General features: G+C 49.8%; 1 protein-coding gene across 3 annotated transcripts; it reads right to left on the reverse strand.

Moving 5' to 3' along the window:
- On the reverse strand, positions 1-25256 carry CGN (cingulin). 3 transcript variants are annotated; one of them, XM_005203910.5, is made up of 21 exons: positions 25177-25256; positions 17787-18661; positions 16946-17046; positions 16733-16802; positions 16540-16629; positions 14739-14866; positions 13971-14103; positions 13195-13407; positions 12612-12760; positions 12242-12374; positions 8979-9179; positions 8441-8647; positions 7425-7682; positions 6252-6422; positions 5008-5169; positions 3562-3651; positions 3006-3089; positions 2774-2892; positions 2335-2443; positions 1786-1949; positions 6-1506 (listed from the first exon to the last, which is right to left on the reverse strand). In XM_005203910.5, exons 2-21 carry the CDS (start codon positions 18645-18647, stop codon positions 1365-1367), a joined length of 3585 nt encoding a protein of 1194 aa, XP_005203967.1. In that variant the 5' UTR covers positions 18648-18661; positions 25177-25256; the 3' UTR covers positions 6-1364. The 3 variants fall into 3 exon arrangements, with proteins under 3 accessions (NP_001179715.1, XP_005203967.1, XP_005203968.1); XM_005203911.5 differs by having other exon boundaries at positions 22534-25256; NM_001192786.1 differs by lacking the exon at positions 25177-25256 and having other exon boundaries at positions 1-1506; positions 17787-18647.
- Between the last annotated feature and the right edge of the window lie 276 nt (positions 25257-25532).

Here is a 25532-nt window from a genome sequence, read left to right on the forward strand (position 1 = left end):
TTTCAGTATAGATATATAATTTTTATTTAATTTAAAATAAAAATTCAATGCTCGATTGGATTGGGAGAGAATATATGATTTTCAGAATAGAGGAATTTTTCTAAATCATGAAATTACAAGTCATTGATGAGAACAGGCTTCTCCCTCCTCTAGGCTCCTTACAGAGCCTGCTTAGGAAATAAGAGAGGTGAATCATCTTCCTCACCTCCTCCCCACCAGAACTTGGCTCTCCCCAAATCCCAAAAGAGGAACAAATCCTCCATTGCCTCTTCCCATTTCTACCAAGAGTCAGCTTCTAGCCCCTCTGTATCAGGTCCAGGCTCCTGAGATAATGAGGGTCCCTCAGTTCCCTACAGGGCTTGGGCACCTCTGATAAGAGAAACCACAAGTATGGCCATAGAGACCAAAATTGTTTGCTTTTCAAACTTGTGTAGACAGTTGTCAGGGTTCCCAGGTCCAACCATCTTATAAACACATCATAGTCCAGAGAGAGAGGAGGAAGGATGGAAACCCTGAGCAGAAGCAGGCTCCACCACTTTATTACAGCCCTACCTAAGCCCCTCTCACAGGGGCTCATAGGCAGAGAAGCCGGCAGATCTCTTGACCAGTCACTGGGGCAGCAGGGAAGGCAGAGGGCCCCAGGTGGGGAAAAGGTGATCTTTGGAGAGGTATGAATGTGCAGGTAATAAAAGGCAAGAAGAGCATCCATATCTCCTCACCCTGGCTAAGGCACCGAGAAGAAGGAACATAGAAATGGTAAAGATGGGAAGAGAAGGAGAAAGGGTCCCTTGGATCCTAGCCTAGGGAAGACAAAAAATATGTAATGGAGACAGGTGGGGACTACCACATGGGCCCCATGACTGTGCAAAGAAGAGCATGTGAGAAGTGGGCAGAGTCACGCCAGCATGTCCATTACCCATAATGCTCCCCTAACCCCACTCCAGAATAGGAAGGAAATGAATTACAGGAGTCAAGGGGGCAGAATCACATAGGGTATTTCCCTGAGCCTAGGGTTAAGAGCTAAAGAAAGCAAGCTTTATATACATGGCAATTTCTATCCCTTCCTAGCCCACTCAATCCCCCTGACCAGCCTGCTCTTATGAGGGAGCAGAGGAGGGGGTTATCGGCACTTAAGGAGGGGGCTCAGTTGGCCTAAAGAGCCCACTCCCCCCAGAGGAAGGGGAATGTCCCTCTACCGGTTTAGCGCAGATGCATTTTTTTTTATCACCATCACTCAAACCCCTCCCCATCTTAGGTCTTTAATAACTGGATCCCTGCCAGAGATGAGGAATCTGAAGCTGGGCAGAGCAGAGCAGAACTGACCAGGCCTCAGGTGTGGTTTATGGGCCCTTGTGAACCACAAGCTAACAAGAGCTAGTCTGCAGGTTGCTCTCTGTAAGCAGTGAGGCGATGGAGGAAGGATCGTAGACACTGTCAAATTCCTCATCTGAGCTCAGTCCTTCGTGCTGGAGGGTTGACTCAGCAGCTGAGCGGGAAGCTTTGCGCCTGAGTCAAAGAGAGGAATACCAGTCAGGGGAGATGACAGAAAGATTAAAACAGCCTCCCTTCTCATGCTAAGGAAACTCAGTTCTCCTAAAGCCTAAAACTACCCATAAGATTCCCCTAAGAAGTAGGGGAGATGGGGTACAGGATGGATACTGAGGTACTAAAAGACATCCATCCTGGCTTTCATCCAGGAATGAATGCCCACGAAGTCCCCTTTTCCCCACCCAGCTCAGGAGAGCTCATTCCCAACGGAGCAGGGGGCAGAAGAGCAGCCCATACCAGGAGTCCTTCTCCAGGGCTTTGATCCGGGCCTGGAGCTGTTCATTGACCTCATGCTGTTCCTCCAGCTCACGCTGGGCTTTCTTCCTCAGGCTGTCCAGTCGCTCAATTTCCTCTTCGGCTTCATCCACCTGCCGCTTCAAAGCCTTCACCCTCAGGCTTAGCTAGGCAGGATATCAAGTCCCCCCATTAGAAATGCATCTGCTGCTACCAAGGCCTGAGACCCTCCCCTGTAGCAATCTTGACAAGGTATATGTAGTTGCCCCCTAGAAAAATGTTGTGACCATAGGCAAGTTCCCTAACCTCATAGGTTTGTCTTGGGGATTAAATGAGTTAATACATCACTTAGAAAAGGTACCCAGTGTATCGTAAGTACTCAGTACCTATGCTTACTATGCACTAATCTAGTCCTTTTGCTCTAATTTCTCTGTCCTTATAGAAAAAAAGTCTAAGATAGAACACATAAGAGGTAGGCCCTCCCCTGGCCTTCAAGAAAATGCATAGTATATACTTGCCCTATGGTTGACTGGCCCTAGCTGCCATCCCTACCTGGTCTTTCTGGTCATTCACATGCTGCCTTTCATCATCAATCTGGATGGACAGCTCTTTAACTCTCCGCTCCAGTTTTCGGTTGGTAGACTGCAGAACTGTCTTCTCCCTGAAAGGGCGGGGTAGGGGGATGTCTAGGCTGTTGCCATTTCTAAAGAAGTTGCTACTTGGCCCCATACTGCCTCCAAGGACTCTAAGGGCTCAGCCACAAGCCCCACCATTAGGCTGGGGAGGATCCAGGGCAGATCCAAAGAACTGGGTAGACAGAGGCCATTCACATTTCAGAATTTCCATAATTCTCTCTTCTCCCTATCAAGAGAAGAGGGCTCCCGAAAGATCAAGCCAGATTGCCATGACTGAGGCAGAAGATCGGGGTGGCGGGGGGGTGGGGGCAGAGGAGAAAAGTCCAAAGGGAGAGAGAAAGGATGGCTCATGTCACCTCTCTTCTGCCTGCAGCCGCTCCTGCAACTCCCGATTCTGGGACTCAAGCTGCGAGAGGCTGGCGCTGGGCTTCTGGAAGCCTTCTGAGCTGGCCAACCGGCTCTTCAAGTCCTTGTTCTGAGAGGGGACAGGAAGCCTCCTTGATTTGCACTCTACTTCCAATAGCTTTCATGGTCATTCTATCCACCTCCCAAGGTCTCTCCCTGAGACTGCCCACCCCACCCCCTCACCTGTCTCTCCAAGGAGATTTTGTCACACTCCAGGTCTTGCCGGGCTGACCTCTCCTGCATGAGCTCTGTCCTCAGCTGGTCCACCTAGCAGGGATAGGCCAGAGGAACTGGACTTGGGGAGGACTGATGATGAACCAGCAAGCTGAAACCAAGCTGGGCAGAGTAAATGGAGGGTGCTCTCTGAATCCCCCAAATTCCCAGGCAACTAAGAAATCACAGCCTACTCAAATGAGAGGAGCCATAAAGATTGAAACAAGGCCTCCTCAGTCTCACCAGGAACCAGAATCCCTTCTGAATGGAGATGGCCCAGACTCAGGTCAGTAACCCAGGCCACCAGGATTCCTTCCTCCATTCAATTCCTGGCTTCTTTCCACTTGAGGAAACCTGCCAACCCCTCCCGAAAGCAGATGAGACTCTGCAGTAGAACTAGTCACGCACCAATTCTGCAGCCAGATCTCTCCAGACATGAAAGATGGGAAGGTAGGGTTGTTTTTGAAAGGGCTGAGAGGCTCTGTCGTCAGGCATAAACATAGATGAGGGGTCAGGAAGGGGCTACCTGATCTCGGCCACGATTCATCCGGTCGGTCAGCAGCTCCACTGTGCTCTTCTCCTCATCTAACTCTGCCTCCAGCCGTGAGACTTTTTCCTGTGGCAGAGGGACAACAATTTGGGTTAATTGTGTCCCAAATGCTGGACACCACAATGCCACTCTCACCTGGACGCTCTCAGACCCCAGCCTCCAGAGATTCTTGTCTCTCCCCATCCCACAATCCGTTGGTCCCTCCCCCTGCCCAGAGCCACCATGGAGCTAGCGCCCTCTGCTGCCCAAGTGAGGCATCAAGAGGAAGGAGCGGGCCCACTTTGATCCTGACCCCTTGGCAGGAGGACAAACCCCAGAATCTGTTTCTCACTGGGGCAGCCCTATTTCCCTAATGGGAAAATAGAAACCAAAGCTTCTAAACTCAAGCCAGGCAGTACCACATAGAGACTAAGAGTGTGGGCACCAGAGCCAGACTGCCTGGGTTTAAAAATCAGATCTACCACTTCCTTCCCTGGTAGTTCAGCAGGTAAAGAATCCGCCTGCAATGCAGGAAACCCCAGTTCAATCCCTCGGTTGGGAAGATCCCTTGGAGAAGGGAAAGGCTGCCCACTCCAGTATTCTGGCCTGGAGAATTCCATAAACTGTATAGTCCATGGGGTTGCAAAGACTCGGACATGAGTGAGCGACTTTCACTTCATTTCACTTCACCACTTCCTAGCACAGGGGCCAAGGACAAGTGGCTTAGCCTCTCCGCATCTGTTTTCCACATCTGTAAAATGGACAAAACAAAACTACCCATTCCAAAGGGCTATTCTCAGGACTGAGTGAATGAATGAATGTTAGCTGATCAGTCATATCTGACTCTTTGTGACCCCATGGACCGTAGCCCACCAGGTTCCTCTGTCCCTGGGATTCTCCAGGCAAGAATGCTGGAGTGGGTTGCCATTCACTTCTCCATTGGATCTTCCAGGCCCAGGGATCAAACCCGGGTCTCCTGTGTTGCTCAGGTTTACATGATTCTTAAATACTTGGCACATAGCACAATATATTAAGCATTTGCTGCTATTATTACTGTTGTCGTTATTGCCAAACACAGCAAACTGAAGACCACTGTTGACTCTAAAGGGGAGAAGCTGCTGCTCAGCTCCAGGCAACGATTACCATGCAGAAAACTCGGGACTCAAAGCCCCTCGTTGTTATATTTTTCAAAGGTAAACAAGAGGCCAGAAATCCAAAATTTTATTTGACATCTTTAAATTTCTAAACAGTGGCAATTAATTCAAAGTTGCTTAAAGCACTGTAGTCAAACAAAACCCATCAGCTGTGGGCTGCCAGTTTTCTACCCCTAATACAGAAAGAGGCTGGGAGTGCCCTGGCTTTTCCCACATAAGTCCCACCTGTGCCAGGATCCAGACCTCCCCCCACCTTCCCCCACCCTGCCTCTACACGTCAACCCCTCACCTCAAGGCTCTTGAGTTGCCGGCTCTTGTCATCCTGAGAGCGTTTTTTGTTCTCTGCCTCTTGTTCCAGCCCCTGCAGTCGCTGGACCAGCAGCTCTTTGTCCAGCCGGGCTGTGTCCCGATCAGCCTGGGATGCCTGCAGGGCCTGCCGCAGCCTCTGAGTCTGGTCAGAAGAAAAAAATGCAACAGCTCAGATAAAGTGAGGTGGAGGCGGGGTGGGAGCAGTCCACCCTGCAGGGGAAAATTCTTCAACACTTTAAATCACCTGAGTTTTTAGACAACTGATACTGAAACCAAGCCTCAGGGTGTATGATTTAAGTGGACAGGATGCATCCTGGGTATTGAGATTTTTAAAAATCTCCCCAGGTGCCCCTAATGTGCAGCAGGGTTTGAAAACGCATCAGTAGAGGATGTGTTGTCTGTACAGGAGTGACGTAAGTGCACCGCTACAGTGTACAGCCCCACCTAAGTGCATGCGTGCTCAGCTGATTCAGTCATGTCTGATTCTTTATGACCCTATGGACTACAGCCCGCCAGGCTCCTCAGTCCATGCGATTCTCCAGGCAAGAACACTGGAGTGAGTGGCCATTTCCTCTTCCAGGGGATCTTCCCAATCTAGGGATCTAACCTGCATCTCCTATGTCTCCTGCATTGTAGGCGGATTCTCTACTACTGAGCCACTGGGGAATGCATCCTCTGTCTGCATCTAGGGTAGACAACTCCCTCCATCCTCCCCCGCCTAAATGATTAAACCTAAACGCAGATCCTAGGATCCTCTGGCAACAGCTTTAATTAAGAGGCAGGCTTCCCTCATGGCTCAGCTGGTAAAGAATCCGCCTACAATGTGGGAGACCTGGGTTCAATCCCTGGATTGGGAAGATCCCCTGGAGAAGGGAACGGCTACCCACTCCAGTATTCTAGCCTGGAGAATTCCATGGACTGTGTAGTCTGTGGGGTCGCAAAGAGTCGGACACGACTGAGCAACTTTCACTTCACTTCCTTGGTGGCTCAGAAGTTAGAGAGTATGCCTGCAATGCAGGAGACCCTGGTTCGATCCCTGAGTCAGGAAGATCCCCTGGAGAAGGGAACAGCTACCCACTCCAGTATTCTAGCCTGGAGAATTCCATGGACTGTGTAGTCCATGGGGTCTCAAAGAGTCAGACACACTTAATTAAGAGGCAATGAATGACCTTCAATATAAGAATACTGGGAGGGCTCCCAGTATCCTGCCATTTAGGCTTCTACCTCATCCTGAAGCCGGCTTAGCCCCCCAGAGGTCTTCTCAGCTTCACTGGCCCACTCCTTGGCCTGGCGCTGGGCATCTGCCACCTCCCGCCGAGCCTTTTCCTTGTAATCCTCCAGCTGGGCCTGGAGCTGCTGCAGGGCTTGCTTTGAGTCGTCCCCAATCTGTTCCAGCTGAGACACAGAGAGAAGAGCTTTTTCAACCCTGCAACTCTTTAACAGTTGCCTCTGTCCCTTCTCTAGGCCCAGACTCCCAAGGTTCTCCCAGAGCCTCCTTCCTGCCCCAACAGCCCTCTCTTGCTCTCTCCTGGACCTAGGTCCCTAGTATGGCTGGGAGTAATATACAGACCTCCTGGATTCAAATCCTGCTCTACCACTTAGCTGTGCAACCACAGGCAAGTTACTTATCCTCTCTGTCTCAGTTCCTTATCTGTAAAATGGGATAATAATAGTACATCACACGGTTGTTGTGAGAATTATGTTAATTAATTATATATGTACTCACAGCAGTGCCTGATACAAAGGAAGCCTGAAATGACCATATTTTACCAAACCCATGATACCAATGATTATTATAAGGTATACCACTGAAAGAAAAAGTTGCCAACTGAACTATAACATACCATCAATTATAAGACAAATCAATTCCAGAGATGATACAATGTACATTTTAGAACTGATGAAATAGGTGTTTGCTCCAGTTTTATAAATAAGAGTCTAGGTGGATGACCTTACTCGAAAAAAAAGCAATTTATTTCCTTTTCTTCCTTTCTCCTTCCCTCCCCTGAATATGAAATTCTACCAATGAAAATTCCTGTTTTAAGGTCTTACAGATGTCTAAGGAGGGACCATAGGCCTTTTTTTCCCCTTCCCCTAAATATAAAGTTCTGTCAATGAAGATTCCTATGTTTAGGTCTCATAGACTTCTAAAAGGAACTCCAGGAGACAGACGGTCTCCAAGGATTAGACCGTAAAGGAATGGGATGGCAGGAGTGAGCAAAAACACTCAGGGGACACAGGAAGGATGCCACTCTGCCTCTTTGGCCTTGGCTTCCCCGACAATGAACTTGAGGAAAGCAAACACGCTGTGACCCCATTCCCTCCCCTGTCCACTGCTCCAGGCAAGCTTCTGTATGAGCTGAGCCTCTTCCTGAGCCTGGGCCAGCCCGTGCCTACCTCCTTGTTCAGCCGGTCCACAGTCCTGTCCAGTAAGCGCTTCTGCTCCTCCAGCTCGGCCTTGCTGCGCCTGAGCACCTCCCGCTGCTTCCCCTCCTCCTCCAGCGCCCGGTTCAGCGCCTGCTGCTCCTGCCCCAGGCGGGTCAACCCCCGCTGGGCCTCCTCTAGCCGTGCCTCCAGTGCCCGCTTGGCTGCTGCCAGGCTCCCCTCCTCTTCCTGAGCTGCATTTAAGGCCTCCTGTAGCCGCTGTTTCTCTGCCTGGGAGAGGAGAAGGTGAGTGATGTTGGACCAAGAGGATGCAAAGCTCAGGCTCAAGCCATTTGGAGGTGAGCAGCTGGGAGGGAGGAGGAAGAGATATTTCTGAAAAAGGTGGACAATGAAAACAGGCTCCAAGATCAGAGACCATGTAGAGTGGGAGATGGACAAAAACACTAGGGCAAAGGCTAAGACATTCACACCAAAGCACACTCCAGAAACAAACCCAAGGTTAACAGAGGGCTAGGGAGGCAAATAGAAACACATTACAGGCAAAATAAAAGTGATGGCTGAGTATTCCCATGTTCATGTTAGTCGCTCAGTTATGTCTGACTCTTTGTGACCCCGTGGGCTATAGCCCACCAGGCTCCTCTGTCCATGGGATTCTCCAGGCAAGAATACTGGAGTGAGCTGCCATTCCCTTCTCCAGAGGATCTTCCCGACCCCAGGATCAAACCCAGGTCTCCTGCATTACAGGCAGATTCTTTACCATCTGAGCCTTGAGAGTAAAAGTATTAGTCTCTCAGTCGTGTCTGACTTGTCGCGACCCATGGACTATACCTCTATCCATGGAATTTTCCAGGCAAGAATACTGGAGTGGGTGCCATTTCCTTCTCCAGGGCATCTTCCTGACCCAGGGACTGAACTCAGGTCTCCTGCATTGCAGGCAGTTTCTTTACCGTCTAAGCTACCAGTATGTAGCCAGGGATGAGAGGACAGAGGACAGGGAGGAAGCCAAAGATGTTAGCGAAAGCACTAACCTCTAGCCGCTGCACCTTGTCCCGAAGCCGAGCCTCCGCCACTTCCCCACCCTCCGCCAAGCCTCGTGCCTCCTTCAGCTGCTGCTCCAGACCCAGGATGCGCCGTCGGAATTCGTCGTTTTCTTCCTGGGTCTCCCGAAGCGTCGTCTCCACTGCTGTTCGACGCTGCCCCAGCACTGCCGCTTCTGTCTCTGCTGCCATCTGAGCCTGAGGCCGGTTCAGAGAGGTGGCTCAGACCCCGGGGCTCAAGATCGCCGACGACTCCCAGGAAAACCACCCCACAGAGAGCGACTGAAAGAGGGGTGGTACCGCCAGCCAGAGGCTTCCCTGAGAACCCCACCCTACAGAGAAGCAGTGGGTGTCACAAGGTACAGCCCGGCCTCCCCAGCCACATCCTGGCTACGTTTAAGCACACACCTAGGACCGTGGTATTTGGTCTATACATACCCATGATAGGTAATTTTCCATGCCCTCTGGCTCCTCAGCCCTCCAGACCCCTCAGCCTCCACCTCCTAAGCCCTATGCCCACTCCCCTTGCCTTGGAAGCCTCTTCACAGTCTTGTCTCAGTTGCTGGAGGGTCTTTTGTAGCTGGAGGTTCTGCTCTTCCAGCCCCCGGCTCCGTTCAGCCTCGACCCTCAGCTGCTTCTCCAACTCCCGCTCCCGGTGCCGCCCTGCCACCTCCTGGCTCTGCTGCTCTTCCTGCAGCTCCTTAAGTTCCTCCTGTGTCCGACGCAGCTCCTAGAAGGAAGAGAAATGGTGACAGGGCAGAGAGAACCAGCTTGGGATACCAGAGAGTGGAGAAACGGAAACTCTCATACATTGCTGGTGAGAGTGTGAAATGGTATGGCCACTTTGGAAAATAATTTGGCAATGTCTCAAAGAGTTCTTGGGCTTCTCTTGTGGCTCAGCAGGTAAAGAATCTGTCTACAACGGGGGAGACCTGTGTTCGATCCCTGGATTGGGCAGATTCCCTGGAGAAGGGAATGGCTCCCCACTCCAGTATTCTGGCCTGGAGAATTCCATGGACTGTATAGTCCATGAAGTCACAAAGAGTCAGACACGAATGAATGACTTCCACTTTCAAAGAGTTAACCATAAAGTGACCATATGACCCAGCAATTCCACTCCTAGGTATATACCCAAGAGAACTATATAAGCATATGATCACAAAAAAACCTGTAAGTAAAAGTTCATAGTGGCAATATTCATTATAGCTAAATATAGAAATGACCCAAGTGTCCATCAGCTGATGAACAGATAAGACTTCCCTGGTGGCACAGTGGCTGAGAATCCACCTGCCAGTGCAGGGGACACAGGTTCAATTCCTGGTCCAGGAAGATTCCACATGCCACAGAGTAATTAAGCCCATGCATCACAAGTGCTAAGCTTGTGTGCTGCAACATTGAAGCCCACTTGCCTAGAGCCAATGTTCCACAATAAGAGAAGCCACCGCAATGAGAAGCCTACACACCACAACAAAGAGTAGGCTCCACTTGCCACAACTAGAGAAAGACCAAGGAAAGCAATGAAGATCCAGCACAGCCATAAATAAATTTTAAAATGTTTAAAAACTGATGAAGAGAAACAAATGTGGTATATCCATACAGTGGAATATTATTCAGCCATAAAAAGTAACGAAATACTGTTACTTGGTACAACACAGATAAACCGTGAGAAACATACTAGATGAAAGAAGCCAGACACACAAAAGGCTCGATATAATAGGAGTCCGATTATATGAAATGTCCAGAATAGGCAAATCCATAGAGAGAGAAAGTAGATTAGTGGCTCCTGGGAATGAGAAGAGTGACTGCTAATGGATACAGGGTTCTTTTTTGGGGTAATTAGAATATCCTATAATTAGATAGTGGTGATGGTTGTAAAACTCTGTGAGTGTACAAAACCCCACTAAACTGTATTCTTTAAAAGGGTGACTTTTATGGTACATGAACTAAATCTCTACTTTAAAAAAACTATGTGGAATAAGAACAGATGAGTGTATGAATAAAATAAAAATAGCTATTTTTTTTCAATGCTAAAAACCAAAGTATGTGACACAATAAATATTCATGTGATTTGCTGATCTGATTTTTTTTTAAATATTAAAATATGATTTCTGGTTCTAATTATCTAGTAGCTACTTCTGAAATTCAGAAAGTATCATAATTAGGCTGAAAGGTTGTTTATATATATATAGTGAGTCTTCTATATAAGACACTAACTACAAAGAAAAAGAAAACTACCACAGTGTGTGGTTTACAGTGGACTGGGTTAGTCTGTTTTCCTAATGTATATGTTATGCTATGCTATGCTAAGTCACTTCAGTCGTGTCCGACTCTGTGCGACCCCATAGACGGCAGCCCACCAGGCTCCCCCGTCCCTGGGATTCTCCAGGCAAGAACACTGGAGTGGGTTGCCATTTCCATCTCCAATGCATTAAAGTGAAAAGTGAAAGTGAAGTTGCTCAGTCGTGTCCGACTCCTAGCGACCCCATGGACTGCAGCCTACCAGGCTCCTCCATCCATGGGATTTTCCAGGCAAGAGTACTGGAGTGGGGTGCCATTGCCTTCTCCATGTATATGTTATAGGCTGATTAAATATTTAATAAAATGTACTTAATACATGAGATAAATGAAACAGTAGTTATTACTTTTTAGCTTTACCTAGCATAATAAATCAATTGAGATTGTCCAGAGGAATGTCCAAGTTGCCTATGTCAGCTAATATAATGAACAAACTTCAGACTATCTTTATTTGTTAACTTAATAACAATACAGTAAAAACTAGGAGTACTTCTGATTTGACAACCACCAAAGTATATTTGGTTAACACTTATTATCTTTTTCTCCACCAAAAATTTTTTTATAAGCTCAAGCTTTTATTTTTCTGGGAAATCATCATTCAGAGGTATATTTCTTTACTCATTTAAAAATACAATGCTTACTGATTACAGTTAGGTAGCCTTATAGTAAATGCATGATCAATAAGCATTGATTAATTAATACTTGTTAACTGATTACCTACTACATACCAAGCATAGACAATCAAAGAAATGTAGACCCAGAAGGATTCTCAAGAGGCTGTAAATGCCAATTCTCCATAATTATAATTAATGAAAATATTTTCTAACTTTCAAATCATTTGAAATAAAGCACTGCTTTCTTGTCCTTCATAAACTAATACCAGGAATATGAAGAAATTATTTGTGTTAATTTCAATTTTATGAGATTGTTTATAAAATATCCACGCATGATAAAAACATTTAGTTCCCTGGGTCTAGATTCTGCAGTAGCCTTCAAATTACAATTTGGCTTCCCATGTAGGTCAGCTGGCTGTGTACTGCAAGTGTTCCAATCCATGTGACAACACTGCTCATTGTAAGTTAATAAACCAGTGTTCTAATTGTAAATGTTGGTTTCATAAGTGTAGTTAATGAGTCCCCTCTAAAAGATGAAGTAACCCTTGCTATGATGACCAAATGAGGTTTCCAAGCTTGCAAAAATGAGCCTGGAGTTTCACAAATTCACCTCAATGTTGCTACCCATGAGGTCTCTTGGGAGGCAGCCAGCAGCCTCTGGCTATAACCCAAGCTGGCCATGGCGAGTTCTTTCCATTAGAAATGTCTACAGTGAATGAGGAGACCAGTCCTGCCGGAGTGTGTGCTGCGAAGAGATAAGGCTGAGCAGGCAGGAGGAAGTCTGAAAACAAAGCAGTAGGAGACAGCATGAAGGCCTTCGTGGATGGGTGAGGCATGTGCCCATCACCCTAACCTGCCCTTCTGCCCCCCAGCTTCCAAGTACCTTCTTGAGCTCCTCCACCTGGCGAGTATCTCCAGCACCAGTTCGGGCCTGCCCTAGTTCCCTCTGCAAGGCCTCTATCTTCTCCCCAAGTTCCTCTTCCAGCTCGTCCTTCTCCATACGCAGCTGCAGGAGTCTGAGCCCAGCAAGGTGAGATAAAAGGGAAGGGAAACAGAGTGAGGCCACCTGCTGGGGAGAGGCTAGAAGAACAATGAAAACCACCTCCCTGGAGGTTAATACACTGGGCCCCCGCCCTCAGGAGGGAGGAAGGTGGATACAGAGAAGGGCAGTTTGAGAAAAGAGCACAGCGCTGACGGAGAAGAGCAGGGATAGAAGAATCCTGGACAAGCTTCCTGGGGGGGACTATCCTTACTGCTGCTTGGTGGCTCTAAGCTCCTCCTTGTTCTTCTGAAACATGTTCTGCCAATGCCCTGTCTCCTCTGAGGTCTCCTCCAGCTCCTTCTGCAGCCCCCGCACCAGGGCTGACATCTTCTGCTTCTCAGCTTCTAATGCTGCGTGGTCCTAGTGAAGAGGAGAGTCAGGGGCCAGGAGGTTCATAGGCGAGAGCTAACTCCAGAGCAAAGTGTGAGAGTGCAGATGGTAAAGCTCAGATCCAGAGGCACTGTGCCAGCTGCACACCCTGACACCCAGGGAGCCTGGCGCAGCACTAGTACAAGGCTCTCTTCCTAAGACACAGTCTGCCTGTCATCTAGAGGGAGTCTCCTTCATTATTTCCCCATGGGACTTCAATCACACACCCTCCTGGGACTTCTGGCCCGCACTCCTTCTCTCCACCCTTACAGGTTTCCTGACGGAGGTTTTCATTACATCTCACACGTGTCTTTTAGCAGGAGTTCCAGTGATGACCAGGAAAAAAAATCCCCAGATACCAAGACCTCAAGGCAGCCCCCTTCCCTGGGATGCCCTCTTTTCCCAGCCCTGCTCTTGTCACATGCCTGGGTCACGTCCTGCATGCTCCGGCGAAGCTGTTCGGTGTCCCGCTGGTACTGCTGCCTCACGTGCTCCACCTCTTGGTCCCGGGAGGCCACCTCCTCCTTCAGGGCGCCCTTCAGGGCCGTCAGCTCCCGCTCCCGCAGCCTCAGCTGCTCCTCCACCCGCTGTTTCCCCTCCAAGACCTCCTCCAAAAGCTCCCGGGTCTCTATCAGGTCCTGGGGAAAGTGAAGGTGGAAGTACAGAGGTGACCATATTAGAATCCACCTGTCTGTTAATTCATTCATTCATTAATCCAGTCAGTCAAAAAATATGTATTGAGCACGTCTGATCTGTTAGGCACGTGAACAGGTGCTTTCTGCCCTTTACAATGCCTAGTTAGGCTAAAGGAAATCCACCATTCTGTCTCTGGGATCACCCCACCACTGAGCCTGCCTGAAAGCACCCTAAAGAGACAGTCAGCTACCTCCTCCCCATACTTTGGGGAAACAACAGATGAGCAGACTTGAGGATGCTCTTGCTGAAAGGGAGCAGAGATGAGAGTACCCCATCCTACTCCCTGGGCTTTCCCTGGTGTCAGATGATAAAGAATCTGCAAAGCAGGAGACCTGGGTTTGATCCCTGGGTTGGGAAGATTCCCCTGGAGAAGGGAATGGCAACCCACTCTAGTATTCTTGACTGGAGAATTCCATGGACAGAGGAGCCTGGCGGGGGCTGCAGTCCATGGGGCCACAGAGTTGGACATGACTGAAGCAATTAATACACACACCCTCCTCCCTACCTTCATTAGCACCTCCTTAGCAGCTTCAGGACCGTGGGCCTGTTTCAGCTTGTCCTGCAGCTCCATCACCTGGGTCTCCAGCCCATGCCGTACCCTTTCACCCTGGTCCAGGAGAAGCTTCATGTTCTGGAGCCTAATAATCAATCACAGACAACATTACTGAGCATTAAGTGTCAGTCTATTTTCTAAACACTTTACTTATAGTAATTCCTTTAAACTTCCTTCAAGCATTTGTTCAAATCTAAACAATGTCTCCCCTGTTTGATTTAATACTATAACCTGCTCCCCTACAACCCAGCCCTCCTAAGGTTCTTTAACCTACTCTACTTACCACCTTCTCACATGTTACACATTTACTTACATAATATGCTTATTGTTTACTGTCTGTTTTTCCTCACTAGAAACTTTGCTTTATGGTTCACTGATGAACCACAGGAATCTAGATCAGTACCTACTATATAATACTGATCACAAAACTTCTGCTACATGAATGATTGAATCCTCACAACAATCTGGTAAGGCAGGTATTATTATTAAGCCCATTTTACAGATTAAGAACTTGATGCACAGAGGCAAACCCAGGCAGCCTAACTCATGCACTATGAGCATATCTGATAGAAAAGGTAAAGAGAAAGGTCCCATCTTTAACCATCTCTGTCTGCCCCTTTCAGCTTCTGGAGATTTCCCTGTCTCCCCCAGCGCTGGGGGAGTCTCTGAATATGGCTGAGGTCCCCACATGGCCCTGCGTGCACCAGCAGCTGCACTCACTCCTTGGTACTCTGCTGGGCCTCCCCCTTCCTCCTCTCCAGCAGCTCCTGCAATCGGCTGCACTCTTCTGCCTTCTCCTCCAGCTGCCGTTCCAGCCCCACCTGGGACGGCTCTAGCTTCTGCCGTTTCTGGAAAAGGAAAGGAGAATGAAACAGGTGAAGGGTAGGTCAAGCCTCTCAGAAGGACCAGGAATAATGGAAATGTCTAACACCTATTGATATTCACTATGTGACAGGCGCTGAACTAGGAATCTTATGTATATTATCTGCATTTAAGCCTCAGATGAAACCTTGTAATGGTCCTTATACTTGTAATGGTTTAAAATATGTCCACAGATTCTTTGCCATTCCTTCCAAAAGGTGAAACCTCTCCCCTTGTGCAGAGGCTGGACTTAGTATAGACTCCCCTGGAGTACAGGCCATCTCTTCTAACAAACAGAAAAAGGAGGAAGTGATGTGTCACTTCTAAGACTAGGTCATAAAAAGGCACTGCAGCTTCCTTCTAAGCTTCTCTCTTGAATCACTCACTCTGAGGGAAGGTAGTTACCACACTGTGAAGACACTCAAGCAGCCCTATGAAGAGGTCCACGTAGCAAGGAACTGAGGCCTCCAGCTAACCACCATTGAGTAAGCCATGCTAGAAGTAAATCCTGCAACTCCGGTCAAGTATCCTAATGACGAGACCCCCAGCCAATATCTTGACTGGAAGCTCATTACAGGCCCTGAGCCACAACTACCCAGTTAAGTGGCTCCCAGACCTTGGACACTCTGATACTGGGCGATGTTTGTTTTGAGGTAATTTATTACACAGTAATAACTGTGTGTATGTGCTCAGTTGTGTCTGACTCTTTGTGACCCATGGACTGTAGACTACCAGGCTCCTCTGTCTACGGAATTTTCCAGACACGAATACTGGAGTGGGTTGCCATTTCCTACTCCAAGGGATCTTCCCAACCCAGGGATCAAACCCCCACCTCCTGCACCGCCTGTGCTGGCAGGCAGACTCTTTACCACTGTGCCAAGGTAGAAGCAGTGTTTAAAAAAAAAAGGAGTACAAAGCCTTGAGCATAAGACTGACCTGAATTTTAAAATTCCTCTACAACTTACCACCTTGGGCAATTCACTTCATCTTTCTGATCTTCAACTTTCTTATCATACAAGGGTCCAGGATACCTACTTTATAGGGTCACTATAATCATTACATATTACTCAGGATAGTACCTACTACAATAATTCAGCTCAATAAATGGCAGCTACTATTACTGCCATCATTATGATAATGATGAAAAGAACTGAGGTAAATAATTTGCTCAAGATTTATACAGTCAGTAAGTGGTAGAGCTGGGCTTCCCTGGTGGCTCAGATGGTAAAGAATCTGCCTGCATTGTGGGAGACCTGAGTTCAATCCTTGGGTTGGGAAGATCCCCTGGAGGAGGGCATGGCAACCCACTCCAGTATTCTTGTCTGGAGAATCCCATGGACAGAGGAGCCTGGCGGGCTACAGTCCATGGGGTTGCAAAGAGTCGGATACAGCTGAGTGACTAAGCACAGCACAAGGGGCAGAGCTAGGACAGGACTGTCCAGAGGAACAGAATGAAAAGTAGTTGGACCCCTGATGAATGTGTTCTTCCTCTCCAGGCTCTGGAGAACCCCCAAAGTCCTTCCTGGGACTAGCACACACTCTTGTCTCATCTCTCAGGACACACAAGCGCTCTTCCCACTGCTTGGAAGGGCCCATCCAGGCCAAGTTTCTTCTCCCATGTGGTCCTTCACCCCTCCTGCACCTCTGACCCTCTCCTCACCTTCACCTCTTCATCCAGCTTTTTCTGTAGCTCCTCCACTTTTTGGGTGAGTTCAGCCTGCCCTACCTTAGCAGAACCAGGAGAAGCCATCTGCCAGAGACACAGTGGGGAAAGAAGTGAGTCCACATCCAGATTCTGAGGCACATGAGGCCCTAAGCCTGCCCCCTCACTCCACCATGAGAAGGCCACTCACCACCAGAGGCTGCAACTGCTCCAGCACCAAACTGACCTTCCTCCTCACAGAGGTTTCACTTTCTGAGCTTCTGGAGGATGAAAGGACAGATGCAAAGGTAAGGGGAGGCAAGGGATGGAAGAGATGAGGGAAGGGAGGGTTATGAGCAGGGAAGATGGGGAACAAAGCTAGAACAAGAAAGTGACTCTGCTGTTGGGAGGGGTCCCCACTCACCCCTCTCTCAGGATGCCATAGATGGTGGCCTTCACGTGATCCATACTGCCTGGTGGGGCGGCCTCCTGCTGGTCTCGGAGAAGGTCTGGAGTTGATTTGAACTACACAAGAAGTAAACCCAAAGAAATCGGGAGGTTGAGAAGATTAAGCCAGAAGCGTGTATGGGGTACAGGTAGAAGAGAAGTGGCAGTTGGGAGATGAGGCCCTTCAAGCATGAAGAACGAGCCTGAAAAGGGGGTACAGAGGCAATACTTCTGAGGCCAGAGCAACAGGCCAGGAAGGATCCACCTCTCACTATTGCTGCAAACCAGATTTTGCTCGACAGGCAGCTCTCAACCAGTTGTGAGCTGTGTCACAGGCTATTTGTCACTAATGGCAGTTAATGTACTAGAATGTGTAAATGATTTACTTTTAGAATAGATTTAACTTTGTCTCAGAGTAACGTCACTCCCCTACTCACTCACATTCCTGAGTGGGAGACAAAGATGGGAGTTTTGGCCAGAGCAGCAGAGAGCCACTCATATCCTCCAAGCCTGCTTCACATCTGTGGCAGCCCTAGCAAATGCCAGTGACTGAGGCACACACAGTGGTCTGGCAAGAACGAGTTAGCTCTCCAGGCTTGTGAATGGTGATTTCACAGTTACTTCCACTTCCTTTAGAATTCTGCCCATGGAAGTATCTTGTACATGTGAATATCATCTGTTAAGCAGATGGATAAAGTGGAAGACAACATGTAGACTCTGCTATAGACCATCTGAGTCCACTAGGGGGCCCAGGGCTGGTGGGTTGGGGCTATGAGAAGGGGCCAGGGGTTGGAAGCCACAGAAGGATGGGGTCTGACCTGTAGCACTGCAGGGTCCTGTACTCTCCCCCGTGGCTCCTCAAAACTCTGAAGGACCCAGTCCTGGGTCTGACGGGCACGGCTAAAGCTGCCTAGAGAGCTCTGGGCTGATGGTTTTGAGCTGCCCGTGCGCTGGTCATGCTTTGTGCCACGGATCCAGTGATCAGGGGACTGGCGCTCCCGTTCCTGGAGGGTGGCCCGTGGCAGCCGGTTGTCCAGGCTCTGGCTCCGCTTGCGCTGTTCAGGGGGCAGCATCCGCGTGCGGCGGCCAGTCCGGCCCCGGCTCTGGCCCCCATGGTGACTGTCAAACTTGTTGATGAGTGAGTCCACCGAAGACAGGGGGGCAGTGTCAATGGTGTTGCCAGGGGAAGTCCTCTGCGGGGCCAGCTCCAGCAGGCTGGTGCTCCTATTGTCTGGATCCATCAGGGAAGGGCCTGCCAGGGAGGCCTGGGACTGGGAGCGGAGTAGCCTTCCGTTCCAGTGGGCCCCGGGCTCCTCATCTGAGGTGCTGCCCTGCGAGGGGGCAGGCAACTCCCTGGCCTGAGAGTAGGGGCTCTCAGCAAGTTCCGAGTCAGAGCTCAGAGCTCCTGGTGCCCCTCGGTTGTTGGCCCCCTTGATCTGGACCCCAAAGGAGTCACCGCCTTTCTCTCCACTGTTAAGCACTACAAAGGGCTGCCCAGCAATGCCCTGCACGCGCACAGCAACCCCGTAAGTACTGGCTCTTGCATCCTTAGCTGGCCGTCGCCCACCACGACGTAAGGTGCCTATCTCTGCCTCACCCACTGGCTCTGTGATGAAGCGAATCTGGACTCCATGGTCAACAGGGCCCCGGGGCTCGGCCATGGTGGACGCCTGCTCCATGGATAGGAGGGGTCCTGGAAGATGAAGGAAAGAGCTTAAGCTGAGAGATTAGAAATAGAAACCCAGAAACCTCCACTTGCCCAGCTTCTACGGGGCTGACTGCCTGCCAGTTCCCTCTATATAAAATAGTGGTCCTCATCCTTCATCTGAGCAGCAGCATCTGAAGGACTTGTTAAAACACAGACTCCACCCGCTCCCCACCCCGACCCTCTGCAGAGTATCAGACTCAGGAGGTAGTCCCCAAGCGTGGATTTACATTTCTAACAAGTTCCCAGGAAATGCTGATGCTGTATCCAGATTCCACACTTTGAGACCCACTGACCCAGAAGGACTTCTTTCCTCTAATACAGTCCTGAGGAGCTTGGCTTTGCCAAAAGTTTAAAGACTTTTCTTCATCTTCACACATACACATATAGCACTACCGTATGCTTCCCCCAACCCCAAGGAAGGCACAAGCCCCACATGCAGATGCCTCCAGCCCAGTGGAGAACTGGGGCCTCCGCTCCCAGAGCTCATTTTAAATACAGCAGACCCCAGGGTATGTCATCCCATTTCTGGGAGGATACTCAAAGAAACCAACAGCAGTGATGGCATCAGGGGTGGGGGAACTGAGGATAGGGGACAGGGCTGGGAGAATGACTGGCTCTCTCCTAGACATCTTTTTGTCCCTTTGGGGTTTTTTGTTTGTTTATATCATTTACTCATTTACTGGGCTGTGCCGGGTCTAGTTGTGGCATGCAGGATCTTAGCTGTGGCACATGAGATCTAGTTCCCTGATCAGGAATCGAACCCAGTCCCCTACATTAGGAAGGTAGTCTTAGCCACTGGACCACCAGGGAAGTACCTTTTGGTCCCTTTTGAATCTGGTCCCTTTTGAGTACTGCCTACTCAAGAAAAAAGTAAGTGTTAGTCACCCAGTCAAGTCCAACTCTTTGCAACCCCATGGACTGTAGCCAGCCAGGCTCCTCTGTCCATGGGATTCTCCAGGCAAGAATACTGGAGTGGGTTGTCATTTCCTTCTCCAGGGGATCTTCCTGACCCAGGGATGGAACCCAGGTCTCCCACCCTGCAGGAGGATTCTTTACTATCTGAGCCACCAGGGAAGCCCACTCAAGAAAAGATTTAAATAACATTTAAGAGTACCAGTCCAGGGAGTTCCCCGGTGGTCCAGTAGTTAGAAGTTCATGCTTTCACTGCCGGGGCCAGGGTTCAGTCCCTGGTTGGGGAACTGAGATCCCGCAGGCCATGTGGGATGAGTCCAAGAGGCCCCAGGGCAGGCAGACTTGTCCATCTGAGGGCCAGAGCCAAGACCACCTGCAGGTCGCCTCCCTGGGTCCATACTGCCTAAGCCCAGAGTCAGCAGATGGAATGTAGTCCAGGTATGTGCTGGCTCCAGGAACTTGGGGAGGAGAGTTTCTCCTCTAAGCAAATAAAAAACCAGCTTCCCCCACCCCTTCTGCTAACCTCCACCAGGGCCTAGCACCAAACTGGAGGAGGAGCCTCTGAAGTGCCAGAGACACAAACATACCTAACTCAACCCTCCAGAAGAGCTCTGGGCCAAGGAAACTTGGCAAGGCCCCTTTCAGGCAGGGACTGTAGAAGGGCTAAGCAGCCCATGAACCAGCGGGAGCAAGGAAAGGAGGGGCAGAGCTCTAGGTGAGACAGGGCTTGGAGTAAGAGCATTCCTAACATTCCCAGTCCCTCCCCTCCAGAGGAAGATACTGCGGGGAGGAACCCCTTATCAGCAATGGTTCTTCACCTTTTTGGTATTTGAGAAAACAAGAAAGCAATGCACCCTTCCCCCAGGTGACAGCTCACCCAGACTTTTAGCACAGCATCTCAAAAGGTCCTCAAAGCCCACCTGTGAACCCGAGGACCCCATCCTTCCACTGTGCAGACAATGGGGAGGACCAACCTCTCTGGACCAACCAACCTCTGACTCAGATACCCAAGACAGCAAGATACTTAGTTGGTAGGACCCTATGCTGGAATTCAAGTAAGAAATAGGACCAGAGGGATTCCCTGGTGACTCAATGATAAACAATCCACCTGCCAAGGCAGGAGACACAGATTCAGAGATCTGGGAAGATCCCACATGCTGTGGAGCAACTAAGCCCATGTGCTACAACGACTTAGCCTGTGCTCTAGAGCCTGGGAGCCACAATTACTAAAGCCCAGGCACCCTGGAGCCCATCCTCCACAACAAGGGAATGAGAAAGCCAATGAGAAGCCCATGCACCACTAATAGAAAAAAGCTCAAGAAGCAATGAAGACACAGCACGGCCAAAAATAAATAAATAATTCTTTTTTAAAAAGAAAAGAAATGGGACCAGAAAAGAAGCTACAAGGCAAAGGTATAAGTTCTCCAAGCCACTCATCCGATAGAAAAGGCTCCAGACTAGACTCCGGATCTGACCTGGAATCCTTGTTTCTGCTCTTCACTTAATGTATATTACCTTGGACAAACCACAACTTTTCTAAGCCTGTTTCCTCATCTGTAAGATGGGCATAATGATACTACCTCACAAGGTAGGTAATTGCCCAAGAGAATTAGACAACAACAATTATATGGGTATATACAACTATAAAAATTTATTAAGTTATACACAAGATTTTTGCCCTTTATTTACTTAGATTCTACTTCAATAAAAAGAGGGCAAATGACAAGATAGTAAACATGAACACACCTAGCAGCAAAAGCCTGTCACAAAGTTGTCAACAAATGTTATCCTGCACATATGCTGCTCCTTTCAAGGGGGCCTTCTTGGCTTCATTTGGTTTACAGAAGGATGTCACTTCCTCAGAGAAGCCTTTCCTGATCCTTCCCTCCCACAGACTAGATCAGATGCACATTATATACTCCACAGATGGCCTCATGAGTTTGCCTCAGTTTATTTTTTTAATTTATTTTTAATTGGAGAATGATTGCTTTACAATGTTGTGTTGCTTTCTGCCATACAACAACATGAATCAGCCGTTAAGTATATACATGTCCCCTCCCTGTTGACCCTACCTCCCACCCCCTACCCCATCCCACTCCCCTAGGTTGCCATAGAGGACCAGGTTGAGCTCCCTGAGTTATACAGCAACTTCCCATGAGCGATCTGTTTTACATATGGTAACATGTGTTTCCATGCTACGCTCTCAATTCATCCCACTCTCCTCTTCCCCAGCCATGTCCCTAAGTCTGTTCTCTACATCCACGTCTGTTCCTGCCCTGCAAATAGGTCCATCAGTTCCATTTTTCCAGATTCCACATGTGTGCATTAATGTACAATATCTATTTTTCCCTGACTTACTTCACTCCATATAACTGGCTCTAGGTTTATCCACCTCACTAGAACCGATTCAAATTCATTCCCTTTCATGGCTGAGTAATATTCCATTGTATACATGTACCACAATTATATAGTTATCGAGGGACAATTTGTTTCCTGTTTCCTCCACTTGATTATAAGCTCCTGGAGGGGAAACAAACATTGCTCTCAGCTGACTCCTGTGTCCCCAGGGCCTAGCAGATAGTAGACATCAACATGAATCTATTAAAAGTTGTATCCTGAACCAAGGAGAACTCACACAGCCGTGGGGAGATTTCCCAAGGATCCCACACAGCCATTTCTTGTTTGCCCTAGTAACAGAACCTCTTCCTGGCCTGGACTCCCTGCCCTCTTCAGTCATAATTTTGGAACCAAATGTGCCTAGACTGCCAGCTATCAAAAGTCATGATGTGGCTCTACCATGATAGTATATCAACTGATCTTCCAGATTCAGGTCAAGGAGTTCTCAGCCTAGTCCCAGAGAATACATAGCCCCTTGCCCACCCAGGAGCATCAAGTTGCTCAGAGGCGGAACCAAGCCTACCCCTAGGTCCCAGGGACTCCCATACCTCAATCTTCTTCAGCCCCAGAACATGTGAATCCAGGGCCAGGAGGGCTGAAGGGATCTTTGGAGTGGGTCAGAAAGCAGGGCTCTAAATGATTCAACATGGAAAACCCGAAACCTATCCGCCTTCAGTTACAGAGGACAGCGGGGCGGGGTCCAGGGAGTAGGGCAGCTCCAAGGTCTTGCGTAAGCACCAGAGGCAGGTAAACAGTGATCGAGTGCCAGGCAACAGAGAGCCCAGAGCCTCTGCTCTCACCAGATGCCTGACCCTGCTTTTCCCACCACTGGCATGTGCCCAGGGCGCTCTTCACCAACTGGACTTGGGAAGAAGACTAGACCACAAGTTAATTCAGCTTCATCTGTCTGCCTGTCATTCCTGCCTGCGAGGAGGGGGCGGACACAGCACCTGTATCAGGCAGCCACTTCTCCCTGAGTTACTCATTAGCCTGCCCTGCCCCAATTCCATCATCTCTGGCCCAGCCATAAGCGTCTGGCTTCCAACTAGGAGTGACAGGGTCTCTGGACTCCTGGCAGAAGTGGGGGTGGGGTGGTTTCGGGTGTGCCCAGGAAGAACTGGTATATAGAGGGCCTTGCAATATACTAGATGCTATATAATTGGCAGAGGCAGAAAATGGGTAGAGGTACACTGATTAGACTCCCCTTGGAGGTAACAAGGAAAACAAAATAGAAAAGGACCACTCAGTGACCTTGATCTTTTGGCTCCTATTTTCTCATACAGGTAATGAGATAAGGTTGACTGAGGATCCAAAAAGAACCCCCCAAGTGTACTCCTGGTTCAGTCCACTGAAACAGCCAAACCTGAGCGCCAGGCTAGAGCTGCTGGGCCAGTGGGGGCGGGTGGGGGGGGAACACAATGAGGAACTGGGCCCCTGCAAACTGGCTGGACAGGTTTGAGAGGCAAGAGGAAGGGGAGGGCCAGGGAGACTCCACTGGCAGTTTGTGAAGCAGATCAGAGAAATTCCACACCACAGAGGAGGCAGAGGGGCAAAACCAGGGGCAGGGACTCTGTCCAGCTTAGATGCCAAGGCAGAAGGTGGGAAAGGAACAGGCAGGAGGAACAGAGATACGAACAGATACACAATGAGCCTGGTGAGTGAGAGACAGCCCAGTGTGCGACAGGAAGACTGTCTCCCTCTACCCCTCCCTCTTGAGAGTTTCCAAGGTTGCATTTCAGATCCCACATAACCTGGGCCACCTCCCTGGCTCTTAGTTCTCCCCTTGCCTAGCATGAAGAAAACCAGCGGCCCTACTCTTCTCCTCACTTCCCACAGGGGTGGTGGCAAGCAGGTCAGCCTGGGGAAAGCAGGAAGGGTTCTAGGAAGCCAGAATCCTCTTAGGGTCAGGCAAATCTCTGGATTAGCAGTCCCCTAGGGCCAGCCCCCCATTCCCAAATACCCAGGATGAAAAAAGAGGTATGGAGGCATGTGTAAGCAGCCTGTCGACTACATAGCGGTTGCTAATTATTTCCCAATTATAACAACTCCTCAGGCAGGGCATCAAAGGGGCCAAGTTATGGCTGGCTCTGGTTCCCTCACCTGCCTAAGGCAAGGAAATCTGCCTCAGAAGTTTAGTCTAGGCCCTCATGTGCACCTCTCATCCAGCCTGAAGACTTAGAGGTGCTGAATCTCCTAGTCCTGGGGTCTCCTGAGGAGCCCTGCTTATTTCCTGCACCAGTGTCTTCTGCCAGTCTGACAGCCACCACAGTCCAGCTGTTAGGGATGCCTGGTGGGGTCTCAGCGAATAATGGAGAATTTCCAAGAGGCATTGAGAAAATTTGTTAGGCTCCCAAACCTCACCCAACAGCTTCATCTAGAACCCCAGAAGTATGTGTGCTTGGAGGGAGGGTTTGACATTAGCTCCCAGAAAGAGGCCTCATTAGAAAAAAGTATTTCTACATATTTTGTAAGCCTAGGGATCAGTGCTTACTCAAATCCCTCTCTCATACAGCACTCTCTCAAGAGGAAGAAGGAAAAATCCTCTCTGGCAAAAAAGCAAAGGAGGACAAATGTTGAAAGCCTTAGTTTCACACCTAGCAAAGAGATGGGGGTATCCTCTCCTTTTACCTCTCAGTGTCTATTAATTGCACCTGTCTCCTCCCATAGGTGAAAGGTTAAAGACTCCACACCTCAGAGCCATCTCAAAGCCAGAAGAGAGGTATCAGGGACGGCTCAGACTGGCAGTCGGGGAAAGAACCTCAGAGAAACAGCACCTTTCCACGCCCTCTCCTTTCCGTCTCTGAACCATAGACAGCAAGTCCCCTTTGCCCTACCGAGACTGACTCCTTCCCCCTACCATTCCGGTCTCCAGGAGAAATTCTGCCCGAGGGACTGGCGTCTGACCTCCAGAGATATCTTGGCCCTGAAACGCTTTCATGCCCGGGGAATAGCCTCAGCCTCAGGTGCCCCTCACCTGGCACCTTCCCAAGCACCTGCGTCTGGCACCTTAGAGCAGAAGCCAGCTCTTTATCAGTAGTACTCCCACCCTACGTTGACCTCCCCTCCTCCTCTCGCCAACACAGCACCTGTGCCCTGGGTATCTCTGATCGCCTTGACTCCCGCCCCTCAAGGGTACACCTGAGAGCTCGCCAGCCTCTTGGGTGCCCTCGCCTCCCGCCCGGTTCACTCACCCTAGCCGGGCTCGGCGCTCCCGGGCTCGGGCTCGGGCTCGGGGAGAGCTGCACGATCGGCTCCCGGGCCCTCCCCCTCTGTCCCTCCGCGCTCCCTCCTTCTTTCTCCCCCTCCCACCAACCTGTTACTCCCCTCCGGAGCTCCACCTTCATTGGCCGTCACCACCCGACCCGCCCTACCCTTCCTCCGGTTGGTCCGTTTCCCGCGAGGGGCGGGGCCGCCGCCGCAGGGACCGGGACCCGGGGTCGCCAGCCAGGGTGGGCGGGAGGGGCCGACGGTCACGTGGGCCGGCTGGCGGTGAGGCGCGGGGGCGGGGGTGGGGCGGCGAGGGGCATTGGGAGGCCATTTTGGGGGC

This window comes from Bos taurus, chromosome 3 (assembly GCF_002263795.3).
Source record: "Bos taurus isolate L1 Dominette 01449 registration number 42190680 breed Hereford chromosome 3, ARS-UCD2.0, whole genome shotgun sequence".
NCBI lineage: Eukaryota > Metazoa > Chordata > Mammalia > Artiodactyla > Bovidae > Bos > Bos taurus.